At 37.3% G+C, this 13,230-nt stretch overlaps 1 protein-coding gene and 1 long non-coding RNA gene across 2 annotated transcripts; one reads left to right on the top strand and one right to left on the bottom strand.

The window, feature by feature from the left end:
• The first annotated feature begins 3,058 nt into the window (after positions 1-3,058).
• Positions 3,059-4,973, top strand: LOC131006608 (anthocyanidin 3-O-glucosyltransferase 2-like). Its single transcript, XM_057933784.1, has one exon. The coding sequence runs from the start codon at positions 3,378-3,380 to the stop codon at positions 4,803-4,805; it is 1,428 nt and encodes a 475-aa protein (XP_057789767.1). The 5' UTR covers positions 3,059-3,377; the 3' UTR covers positions 4,806-4,973.
• A 2,983-nt stretch (positions 4,974-7,956) lies between these two features.
• Positions 7,957-11,801, bottom strand: LOC131006607 (uncharacterized). Its single transcript, XR_009095628.1, has 4 exons — positions 11,535-11,801; positions 8,843-8,906; positions 8,384-8,592; positions 7,957-8,241 (listed from the first exon to the last, which is right to left on the bottom strand). It is a non-coding gene; the product is annotated as an uncharacterized LOC131006607 (long non-coding RNA).
• Positions 11,802-13,230: the final 1,429 nt, after the last annotated feature.

Below are 13,230 nucleotides of genomic sequence, written 5' to 3'. Positions count from 1 at the left end.
CTTAGCTTTGCGCACCTCCTGGGATCGGTACATATCTTGTGAGACCTGGATGGGAAAGTGTTGTGGTTGGAGAGTTGCTTCACCTGCGTTCCGCCTTGGCTTCTGTAACTGCTGCTTGAGAACTGACTTTTGGTTTTGCTTGAGGGGTTTTTTCCTCACCTTTGGGTTTCTTGTGGTGCGTGGTTGTGCTTTCTTGTGCTTTTCTTTTTTTTTTCCCGGCTTGCTCTTCGGTGTTTTATTTTATAGGTGGCTGTTGGGCCCTGGATTGTGTCGCGGCGCTGGCTCGAGGTCCTCGGTGCGTTGGTCCCTGCCCCTCCTGTTGAGCTGTTGGAGGGCTTTCTCTCTCTGGTTTCTTTTTGGCTTTTCAGTAGTTGTTGTCTCTTGTTTCTGGTTTGTGTGAGCCGGGCCTCCTAGGGGTGATGGTTCGGCTGGAGCCTCTGAGGTGGCTTTTTTTTAGCTTACCGCCAGTACCTTTTCTGTTTTCGTTTTGCTTTTAGACGGACACTCTTTTTCCTCTTTACGACCTTAAAGAAGTTTTAATGAGACCCGGCCCTCAGCTGCGCTTGTGCTCTTATGAATTTAGGCTTTCTTTTTTCTTCTTTTTAGGGAAAAGGTGCAGATAAGCCCTCCTAGGTGTAGCCCTTATAGCGTATACCTTCCCATTCTCACTGTGCGTGCAACTAAACCCCCCAACTTAAGAAAAAGGGTGCAAATACCCCCCTTGCCCTAACCTCCGTTTTCTCACTGTTAGTCAACATTATTTTTTTTTTGTGGGGCCCATCTTCTTCACCTTCTTGAACGGCCAAACCCCTGCCCTCAACCTCACCGGCCACTGCAACCTCGACGCTGGCACCTGCACTGGCAGACAGAATCCTACAGCAAGAAAGTTGGCGCGAACACACACACGCAGTAACTGAGCTTGATACAATTAGATACAAACTGAGCTGGATTATTACTACGAGTGTTCAAAACTATATCCCTTAATCAAATGAAATATTACCTGCGCGTGCGTATCTCCTAATCATGATAACATAAGTATCGAAATTAGGTCTTTCGCTGGGATCTCCTTCAATCTGATCAAGTATAACGCACCAAGCTGAGTCAAATTCTCGGGCTTTGCCGAGAGAATCAACCATGGCATTGAAAACATCGATGGAGAATCCGTAATCAGGCCGCTTCCGGGCCCAATTGAAGAGTGTGAACAGGGGTTTCGGACTGGAATCAAATTATTTGAAGATTCCGAGTAAAAGAGCCGGAGTTGGATTGATTTCCGCCTCGGAGAGGGCCTTTTTGAGGTCGGGGCCGGGCTGTAGGGCTGGATTGTGGAGGAGTTCGGAAATGCGGGCAAAGGTTAGGTCGTCGGCGACCTGGGTGGCGTTGTTGGCGGAGGCGAGAGAGTAGGTGCCGATTTGGCCGCCGAGGGAGAGGAGCACCTTGATGCCGAGGGACTGGCAGGTCCGGATGTCGTCGCTGATGCCAGTGCAGGTGCCGGCGTCGGGGTTGCAGTGGCCGGCGAGGTTGAGGGCAGGGGTTTGGCCGTTCAAGAAGATGAAGAAGATGGCCCCACAAAAAATTAAAAAAAAAATAATGTTGACTAACGGTGAGAAAACGGAGGTTAGGGCGAGGGGGGTATTTGCACCCTTTTTCTTGAGTTGGGGGGTTTAGTTGCACGCACAGTGAGAATGAGGAGGTATACGCTATAAGGGCTACACCTAGGAGGTCTTATCTGCACATTTTCCCTTCTTTTTAATAAAATTTATATTTCAACATTAGTAAAAAGGTATAAACACTATTAAATAGAGATAGTTCATTTTTTATTAACTTATACCATTTTTTTATTAACTTAAATCTTTTTTATTATCTTCACATTTTAGATTTGTTAGTTCTATATAGCTAGATCAATATTAGAAATCTACACGCACACATCATCATAATCGTTTTAATTGAGATACTTTATATTTCTGACTAAAAATATAACGAGCAATTAATTTGTAATAGAATGACCAATGTTTTGTAAAGTGAGAATTATCATATATAGCCATTTTTATATATAAAAAAAAACATAAGTTTTATAGCTCCAATTTATAATACTCCATCCGTCTTAGCTTTTAGTATCCATTTTGAGAGTGACACGGGTTTTAATAAAGTGATTGAATGTATTGTGAGTGGAATAAGGGTCTCACTTTTTATGTGAGTGTTAAAATAATTAAAGTGGAATAAGGATCCCACCTACTTTTACTAAAGATAGAAATGGATGCCAAAATATGGGATAAAATGAAAATATAGATACTAAAAGTTGGGACGGAGAGAGTACATAAGTTACATAACCATTTTAGGCTTAAAGGACTATAACATCCTTTGACTTTTTTATATTTTTATTTAAGATTTAACATTTTATTTTTCATTTTTAACACGTTTTTTATTCTAAATTTATTTCTTTACACCATAACTGTCGTCGTCCAGTCGTCGGAGGTCCGCACAATTTCCAGTCATAGCCGCCGTTACTATTGCCGCTGCCGAGTCATTCCAGCCGCCTCCGACGTTCTCGCTGCCGCCGCCGGGTCTTTTAGTCGTCGTTCGCGTGGGGGAGCTTCAACAAGATGAAGAAGCGGGCAATTCCAGTTGCCGCCGCCGCGCCGTTCCAATCGCTTTCAATTGCGAACAACTTATAAATTGATATATTTAGAAGTCAAATTAGAGGATCGTGATATAGATTATAAAATAACAACAACAACAAAAATCCATGAATTTTCGGCTATTACCCCTAATCTTATTGTGTCTTTTTTTTCACCGTAATCAACTTATATTCTTAGGGTGCGTTCACTTTGATTGATGGAAAAATGAGGGATAACAAAAATTTATGTCTTTAAATGTCTCATTTTTTTTCCCACATTTTACATAAAAGAGAAGTTCACCATTTTTCCTTTTTTATTTTCACTTAAAGGATGGATAATATTATCACTCCATTTTGGTGCATTTTGGTGGGATAATATTATCCCTCCTTGAAGTGAAAATAAGGAAAGAAAAATGATGAACTCCTCTTTTGTGTAAAATATATAAAGAAAAAAAAAAAGAGACATTTTAAAGACATAAATTTTTGTTATGCTTCATTTTCCCATCTAACACAACCTTATTATCTTTGTTTTACCCTCATTTACTTATATTTCGTCATGATCTTTTTATCTACTTTTTCGCCTTACCACACCTCACTTTCTTCCAATAATGTCATCGTCACAATATTATTGGCGTAGGCCGCGTAGCATAATATCAACCACAAACGTCGTTTTAAGCCGTCAATGATCAATCTATCGTGAGGGTGCGGTGCCACTGTTAAGTAAAAATTCCCTAAACACACAGAATTTAAAATAATTTGAATAATGTCAGTGGAAGATGTTGAGCTAATCTTCGTCCCTGGCCCAGGGATTGGCCACATCGTGCCCGCGATCGAGGTCGGAAAACTCATGCTCGATGAGCACACGCGGCTTGCCATCACGTTCCTCCTCATCAACGACCCCGTAATTCGTGAATACACGAACTCGAGCGGTTTCCACTACAACCCCCGCCTCCGGCTCCTCACCCTCCCCGAACCCGAGGAAGGGAAGAGCCCCAGCTCCGACTTCAGAACAAAGTCGGAGCTGCCTCCCGTCAAGGCCCTCGTTAATGTCGACCGGCATAAGCCCCTGGTGAGAGAAGCCGTTCTCGGCATAATGATGAAGACGAGAAGCCGAGTCGTCGGGTTCGTTGTCGACATGTTTTGCCTGAGCATGACCGATGTCGCCGACGAATTTTCCATCCCTAATTACGTATTTTTTACATCCGGCGCCGACTTTCTCTCACTCATGATGACCATGCGAAGGTTGACCGATGAAGACGGCATCGACATAACGGAGTTTAAAGATTCTGACCAGGAATTCTCCGTCGCTGGATTCCTCAACCCCGTTCCGGCGAAAGTTATGCCGTCGATGATGTTGGACAAAAACGGCGGCTCCGACGCCGCCATGTCGACAGCTCGAAGGATTAGAAAAAGCAGAGGAATCTTCATCAACACTTTTCAAGAACTCGAGCCTAACATAATCCAGTCCCTCTCTAACTCAAATGATGATGATCAAATGCCGCCCATCTACGCCGTGGGACCTCTCCTCAACCTCGAAACCAAGCCTGAATCGAGATTTTCCGACATAATTAACTGGCTGGATCTACAGCCTCGTAAGTCTGTAGTGTTTCTCTGCTTCGGCAGCGAGGGGGGTTTCTCTGAGGAGCAGATCAAACACCTGGGAGCGGCGCTGGAAACGAGCGGGCGGAGATTCCTGTGGTCGCTGCGGCGGCGGAAGCAGAGAGATTCGTCGATTCCAGTCGAGATTCTGCCGGAGGGATTCCTGCAGAGGACCAACGGAGTCGGGAGAGTGATCGGATGGGCGCCGCAGGCGGCGGTGCTGTCGCACGCCGCCGTGGGTGGCTTCGTCTCCCACTGCGGCTGGAACTCGGTGCTGGAGAGCATGTGGTGCGGCGTTCCGATGGCGGCGTGGCCGCTCTACGCGGAGCAGCAGGTCAATGCTTTTCAGGTGGTGGCGGAGTTGGGTGTGGCGGTGGAGGTTAGGGTGGATTATAGGGAGGACACTGAGATTGTTGTGAGCGCGGAAGAGATAGCGGCGGCGATCGAGCGGCTGATGGAGAGGGAGAGTGGAGTGAGAGAGAGGGCGGCGGAGATGAGAGAGAAGAGCTCTGCCGCCGTCGTCGGTGGTGGTTCTTCGCGCAAGTTTTTGGCCAGTTTGGTTCGTGACATTCTGCATAATTCGAGTGGTTGAGAATTGAGATCAATTTTATTTTACTAATAGTATTTATTAATTTGTCATTTTAGAGTGAGTATTGGTTGCGAAAACTCTGTGCGCCATAGTGTTCAGTTTTTTCGATGAGTCCAACTAATTGGGATCATACTTATTGTAAAATTTCAATATAGTACTTCTTCCATCCAAGCTCATTTGATCTATTTCTTTAATTAGGAGCAAATCTTTATTGTATAAAGTGTTATAGTTCATCTCGCTAAACAATTATATATAAAATTTTAATACCGCAGCCTCTTTACTTTTGTTTAATAACTACACAAAATTTGAAAAATTATAAATGGAGGTTACTGATATGAACGTAAAGCGCACATGTCGTACATAATTAGCGTTATTACTTAGAAGTATATAACAAAATAAAAGATAAAGAGAGATAAACACATAATTTGTGTAAGTGATAACAGAAAACAGAAGAAGGTAAATCATTAGGTTGTCATGATATACAATTATGCACATCATTTCAGAAGATGGTAGATATAAAAGGGCAAGCTTATTACATGAAAAATCTCATCATCTACCCTACTATTACTAGTAACAAAAATGAGTGGAGGGAAGGAGATAAATCAGTTCAAAATGCCGGTGCATTATCCAAGATACAGCAAAACGGAGTACCAACACATGCCAAAGTGGATGGTCGACCGCCTTCTAGCAGAGTACGGCCCGCCCGTCCTTGGAGATCTCACGCAGAAACGACACTTTGCCATGGGGGCTTTCCTACCCTAATGCCAACACCCCTTGTCTTCACAAGAAAAATGTCTGAGGATTTCTTATTCTTTTTTTCGTTTTCACAATAACGTTTGCTATTTAATGTGTAACCAAGAGCCATAATAAGAGATATGCATGTGTGACATGTGAAACATATTCAAGTTTCATATATCAAGAGCAAACTAAAGTCACTAAACAAACACACCAATAGTTAAGGGTTGTGTTTCATTGTCAATCATTAGAGTATATTGACTATAATATTTTGTAATACCCAGGCTTTTAATGAGTTGTTTAATTGCTTAAGTTTGAGTAATTAAGATTTTAGCTCTTTTTTTAAAAAATTTTATAGAGACATGAGAATTCGTTTAGAACTATTTTGATTTATAGTTTTTTAGAAGCCAGTATTTTTATATCCGGATGATGCGGAATTTTATATCCGTATTTGAGTATGAGTATTTGAATAATTTGAGATAATTATTGAATGAGAATGATGAAGTCGGAAATGAGATCTGAGTCCGTTAAGATGCTTTTGAAATTTTAATAATTTGACGATGAATAGTAATAATCTCTATTTCGTCTTTTTGTCGACTTTCAAAATTTTACGTGCGCGTCGCCGAGAAATATTCTTAGTTTTTCGATACGAGTCCAAAAATAAAAGTTTTTATTTTTGGACGACGAGTGAATAGTAAACCGAGATTTATCGATAAACGAATAGAGCTCATTTATCATAATTTCGAGAATGAGCTTGTGTTTTCTATATTTATATAAAATTATGAGTGTAATGAAAGTGAGTAGGAGTTGAGAGGGCGAGTAACGAAGAGTATGGATAGTTAGTTGTTAAATCGAAACGAAACAAAAATATTTAACTATTAATGGATTAATATCCTAAAATATCTACCTACCCTACCCTTAACCACCCCGCCCAACCGCCCAACACCTTTCCCCTCACTTAATTACTTTCGGCTGAAGGCAGCCCAATACACTGCACTCACTCCCTAATCACACAAACACATGCACTCACACACTAAAACACACACTACACACGCCTTTTTCCATTAAAGTTTGGATGGAGCTTTCAAGCTCCGATTTGCATGCCGAGACGAGCTCTGATAATCTTTTCGAACACATATCTAGGTAGGTGACATCTTTACTTACGTATAATTAACTTAGATTTATTTGAACACGAGGTTCAAATTTGATGAAGGCCGCGAGTCATAAGGTCGGAGACGAGCGATGCTCGATTTTAATTGAGTTAATTTGAGCATGCCAATGTATTTAGAATAATTAAAAGTATTTGTATTTAAATTTTGGGAATTTATTTCCATTAAATACAAATTTTCTAATTATTCGATGATTTACTAAGTTGAGATATGTAGAGTATGTGAAGTCATGTAAGTGAACTAGCACTGCATATGAGTTAATGCTATGTTAGTAAGACTACATGAATTATTTGAGTATTTACGAAATGAGCATGAGTATGTTATTGAGCTTTTCGAATTTGCATGAGAAATACATATAAAATGGCTAAGTATGAGAAATTAGCATGGATTAGATTTATTAGTTTAAATGAGATAAATAAATTAGAGAAGTATATTAATTAATTAAAGTTGGAATTTTGTATTAAATTACAAAGTCTGAGATTTAATTGAGAATTATGAGCATGTTAAATTGTTAAGATATAGAAATTTATTATTTGAGCTTGATATCAATTATATGTCTAAATGGAGTGAGTGTGAGAGTTATGATTAACGCACATAAATGTTGGTATCTGACACTCGAACAATTGATTTCGAGTATAAATGATAGATGAGTCTTTGATGATTTTGCATTGTTGGTTTGCATTGCTGAGATGTCAAGATGTAAGTTTTGAGTCAAGAGACGAGTTCACGTAGTGGGATTCATGCGTTGAAATCTCGTGGCTGACTCTATGTACGAATAGGTCATGCCGAATTTTTTAGTAAATACTTTGATATATCATCAAATAATCATTATAATTTCTTAGTGAAATTAGGATTTGAGCATAGTCAATTCTCGTTGCCCTGTGACTCAAATACTTGCCTAATAGAAAGTTTAACTTTCTAATTGGTTAATTAGACTAAATGAGAGCTAATAGATCCGCTAAGAAAGTGGACTTTTCGATGAGTTAAATATTTCTTTTAATTGAAGAGTTGCTAATAACATAAGGATGTTATAATTAATGAGTAATGACAAGAGAGAATAATGGTTATATTGATTAACAACCTAGAGAGTGAGCATTAGAGATACTAATGTTTCATAAAAGAGTTTAGATTAAAAATTGAGTTTTCTTTTATAATGTGACCCTTTTTGTCACAGCCCGCTACCCTTAATGACGGTTTAGCCGGGATTATGACTTGGGATGAGAATTAATGGGTGGGAACGGAAATGGACAATTACTTAACATTAAAGTATATGGAAGTGTCACTTATAGATAAAATGCTAGGATCATATATGATCATTTGGATATTTATAAAACATACACATAAAGTAGAACTGATTAAGGTGGGTTACCCAAACACGTGTCACAATTTCCTAACATAGAGTTATCCTAATCAAAGTGTTTTGCAGCGGAAAACGTGTGAGATATACATATGAAGATGTATACTCAAGGTTACATTTCTTGAAATGATCAAAGGAACGCCCGCTCAACATCATTCCATTCCATCAGCTGCTCAACCTGCACATTTAGAAATACATGCAGGGCTGAGTATAAAAATACTCAGTGGGCATATGCCAAAAATACATTCATGGATAACATATATAAATTGAACTGCCATAACAGTAACACACAGGGGTTTTCTTGAAAGACCTGCACTTACTAAAATATTTATTTCATTTTCATAAGATTGGCCGGCCGACCCATTTTCCTTCATATGATCCATATCTGTTCCTTTCTGTCACGTGCCAGGAAGGAGGCCTCCTTACCACGGACGCCAAGACCGGTCACAAGCGACTCGCGGTCTCCATGAGTGTACACGTTAACCCTAGCTAGCGACCTTTGTCTAGCATATGATCCCAATTGGATTTCCTTTAAAGTTGGCGAACCAACACAGATAGGATACATACGTAAAACATAAACATTTTTGGCAGTCAATCATTTCATAAACATTTCATTTCATTTCATAAACATTTTCATTTTCATAAACATTTCATTTATCATTTTGGGCATAATAATAAACTGAAATTAACAGTTAAAAATCATCTCATGCATATATTCGTATAAGAGGCCTACGACACGCAGGGGATCTCTATATACGTATAGTAAAAGTAATGCCCACCTGAAGACTTTACTCAAAATCTCCCGTCAAAGCGGAGTTACTTACTTCCTAGCTCTGCTCGTGTCTTCAGGGATCATCATCGTCATCGAAGGTTCATGTCATAAAATGAATCTCGATTAGAACTCATTGACTAATTCTCAAGCCTTAACTCATGCTCTATCTCATATTCCATCTCCTTACTCAACTCTATATAAACTCTCCATTCATCTCAAATCCTTAAGTTCAAGGATAGGTTTCAAGAAAATCATGGTTCTAAGTCTCGATTTATCTCTCATATAAGGCTCGTCTAATCTCATTCAAACACCTAGGCAACACAAACACATAAGGCACATAAGAATCACAATCAAACATCATCAAAACATGCTCTGTTTTTACACTGATTCAACTTCAAAATTTAATCTGTTCTAACTCCGACATCTCCTGGACTCAAGACTCATACCGAAGGAAAGATCTTCGAGTCTAGTTTCATATAAAAAAAGTAGAGTTGAAAACTCCAAGTGGTTTGAGAGATATGACGTTTTTACCACGATCTACCATATTCGGCAGTTTTGAGCAATCGAAAACTTGGATTTTTAAAAAATAGTAAACATTTTCAAATTGGGCTCAACTTTGGTGTATATCTATCTAACACAATAAGGTTAATACCATAAAAAGTTGGAAAGCTAGATCACACAGGAAGCTACTGAAATGAATGACTCTTTCCCCTGTTCTCTGAAATTCTCGGTAGTAATGTGCAGTTTGGGTTTTGCATTTTAAAGAAATATCAAACGAAGTTGGAATGGCTTGAAATTTTACCAGGGTACTCAAGACTCATGTAGGGACTTGCTATAAAATGTTTAAAGCTATTAGACATCGACAAATCGTCGATCACAGTAGGTCAGTAGGCCTACGAAATTCACCAAAATCTCATCTCAGGGTGTGTTCTCTTTGATTGTAAATTTATCATGAGAAAAGGAGGGATAAACAAAATTTCACCCTTTAAATTCTTCCTTTTTTTTTCTCACATTTCCTACTTGACCCTTACTCATTCCTCATTTACACTACAAATGAGGGATAATATTATCCATCCAAAAATGGTGTGATAATATTATCCCTCCTTTGTAGTGTAAATGAGGAATGAGTAGGGGTCAAGTAGGAAATGTGGGAAAAGAAAGGAATAATTTAAAGGGTTAAATTTTGTTTATCATTCATTTTCCCATGATAAATTTACAACCAAAGAGAACGCACACTCTTTAAATGCTCAAGATTATATACTTAACTGATTTCACACAATTAACACATAGATTTATTAATAACCCTAGTTTTTATTAAACTAATTCTTTAGAAAATATCACTAATCATGTATAACCTATTGATCAAATCATAGATCTAACATCCTAGGTTACCAATTAGCACAAATCAACATCATAAGACAAGATCACATATAGATACACATATATGTCATCTTCTTCCTCAAACTAACACTTTTCATTTCATTCAAAATTCTCAATTTAATCATGCCATAGTCCTTTATAAAGTCCAATTAGCATATAGACATCATTAATCCAAACATTGATCTCATAATTCAGAAATACCCAAATCCTAGTAAACTAAACTCAAGCAATTTCACATATAATCAACAATTAGCGAAATTAACCTTTAACTATCATTACTATCATGCTTATTATCAATTATCCTTAGCCAATTCAAATAATTAGCACATAAATCAAAAAGCCCTATTTTATATCTAACTAAACTTTTTGAAAATTTACAAACATGCATAAATCATTAATTCAACCTTAGATTAATCAAATTGAGTCATTTAATAGCACATATAAGACATCAATTCATCAAATCTCATCATCAATAAAAACTTCCCAAATTTTAGCAAACTAAACTCTAATGAAAACTCACGTATCGACATAAACTCTTAATAAAACATGACAAACGTTCACATAATGGTCATAAAGAAATTAGACCTCATTGTATCAATCATCGACTTCTCAACATATGAAAACTCAAAAACTCATACAAACTAAACTAAGTCAAAATTTTACTTAGCCAACAAAAGACTTAATCAAACATAATAAGACACTAAAATCATGCTCAATTACATATATCTTAAGCCAATTCACTTAATAAACACATAGACAAGAAAGTCCTATTTTTTATTAAACTAAACTCTTTGAAATTTTATAAACACACATGACACTTTAATCCAATCATTGATCTACCAATTTTAACCATTTAAACTCACATATAAACCATCAATTAACAATTTAGGGCATAAATAAATACACATATCCCTAATTTTATTAAACTAACTCACCTCAAATGCATCAATTAACATCATACACTCAATCTACTCCATCAATCATCATCATAGACATCTCATAGACTCATTTTCATCATCAATTCATCACTTAACACATCAACTCACAAATTTCCAAATTTGGGGTAAACTAAACTCTTTCACTTTTTGCATCACAAAGCATAGCTTCTCAAAACACACATCAATCATCACCAAACATAACATAGATCACTTTCCTCACCTCAATTCAAGGAAAGAAAAAGAAAATTTTTTGAAGGGTAGAAACCCATTTTTTTCGAAAATTTGAAAAAAGAGGAGGGGTGATTTTCTTGCTTCAATCTTCCATAAATATTCACATATATCATCATACAAGTTATATCTATGAATTTAAATATCACTTACCCAAACTTACACCCAAAATCAAATTTTCTCTCTCTAGCTTTGAAATCAAACTTCAATGATCTTCTTGAATCCAATGAGATTGAAGGTGTTTAGGTAAGATTTTGGAGTGGATTGATGTGTTTGGTATGATTTTGTGAAGCTTCGGAGGTCTCTACAATGGTTGACAATGGTGGAAAGTGAGAGATGAGGGAGAGAGAGTTAGGCGTGAGTGATGGGTGAGGAAGAGAGAGAGAATTTTTGAGGATTTGTTTTGATACATGAGATCTTAGGAAAGATTAACAAATCTTAGGAAATATATGCAATTAATGCTTTGTTCTCTCTCTCTAATCTCTACACTCTCTATCTAATCCACTTGGCAATTTGTGGTATTTAGTCACATGCTTGAGAAATTAAAATAATAATGTGGGAAGGGTGATTTAATAATAACCACAATAATTATGGAAATATTACTCATTAATAAAATACCATAGCATAATTATTCATGTGACCAAATAAAATAATTATAGCACTAATATTAGTGTACTCACTCAATTATAATGTTCCTTATCATAGGAAAAAAAATAATTTAAAAATATTATGCTTGGAAAAATTTTCATAAACCGGCATCATTCGATTTCTCGGTAAAAATAAACCGCACTTGCTTTGGAAACTTAATTAAAATTTCAAGTGCTAAAGTCCTCAAATAAAAATCATAATAATTTGCTCATAAAGACATACGTAACAAAAATCACCTAATCAATTAGTCACGTAAGTTCACATAACATCACATCAAAGCAATCGGCAAACACAAACAAACTAGACGTCTCTCTGACCAACTCTTTTCATCAAGGATTCTCACTCTTTCTTCCTTAACTCTATTTCCAACTCATTATTCCTATTTTCTTATTAGGACAGTCAATCTCTGATAACTCAATATCCGGTAATTCTATTCCCGGTAGTCGGAAATAAAATAAAATCTCAACTTAATTCAATCAGCATCTCTAACTCAACTCATTTCTCAAATCTCATCACTCTAACTCCATCATTGGTTTGTCCACTTGTAACTCTATTTAAAAGACAATATGTCTTATCTAATCTTTAAAAAAAATAATCTCACATCTCGACTTCTCAGTACTCTCATTAGTGTTAAGACACTATCTCACAACATAAGGAAAAGTACGGGGTGTTACAAAATCCCATAAGATAAATCAAACCAGTTTTATTATTAATGGATGCCGAACCCTAATTATTAATAATTATGCCTTTAATCAGTGATTAAAAGTCGGGGTATGACACTTTTTCTCACCGATTCTTCATAACGATGAAGGTCCTTTTGGGAAGTAACGACTTGAGGAAGAGAGTGACGTTACCCATTGATACAGAGACACAACGAGGTGGGCTTTTCTACGTTAAAATGGATATGAAAAGCATTGATTTTTTTTTTTCCCTTTCAAAGCTTGAACTGAAAATATATTTTGAAGTTATTACATTGCCAAATATTTGATGTTTTGGTATGTTATCTATCTGCTTGAGATGAAGAATTCGGTCCTATGCTAGTGTAGATACTAGTAAGAATTTGTGTACACTGAGGTGGTCGTGAGTTATCTTTCAGGTTGGCCGATCACAATGCTGCAGAGGGAGGCCTCCCTCTCAGTACTTGATGTTATAACAGATATGATACTTACTTGATGAGAAAGTCTGCGCAGACAACTTTGAG

The sequence above is a fragment of the Salvia miltiorrhiza genome, chromosome 1 (assembly GCF_028751815.1).
Source record: "Salvia miltiorrhiza cultivar Shanhuang (shh) chromosome 1, IMPLAD_Smil_shh, whole genome shotgun sequence".
NCBI lineage: Eukaryota > Viridiplantae > Streptophyta > Magnoliopsida > Lamiales > Lamiaceae > Salvia > Salvia miltiorrhiza.
Note: the sequence above shows the minus strand (reverse complement) of the source record. Positions and strands in the feature narration are given on the sequence as shown.

Coding starts and splice junctions, on each gene's coding strand:
- LOC131006608 (XM_057933784.1), top strand. CDS start 3,378: ATGTCAGTGGAAGATGTTGAGCTAATCTTCGTCCCTGGCCCAGGGATT.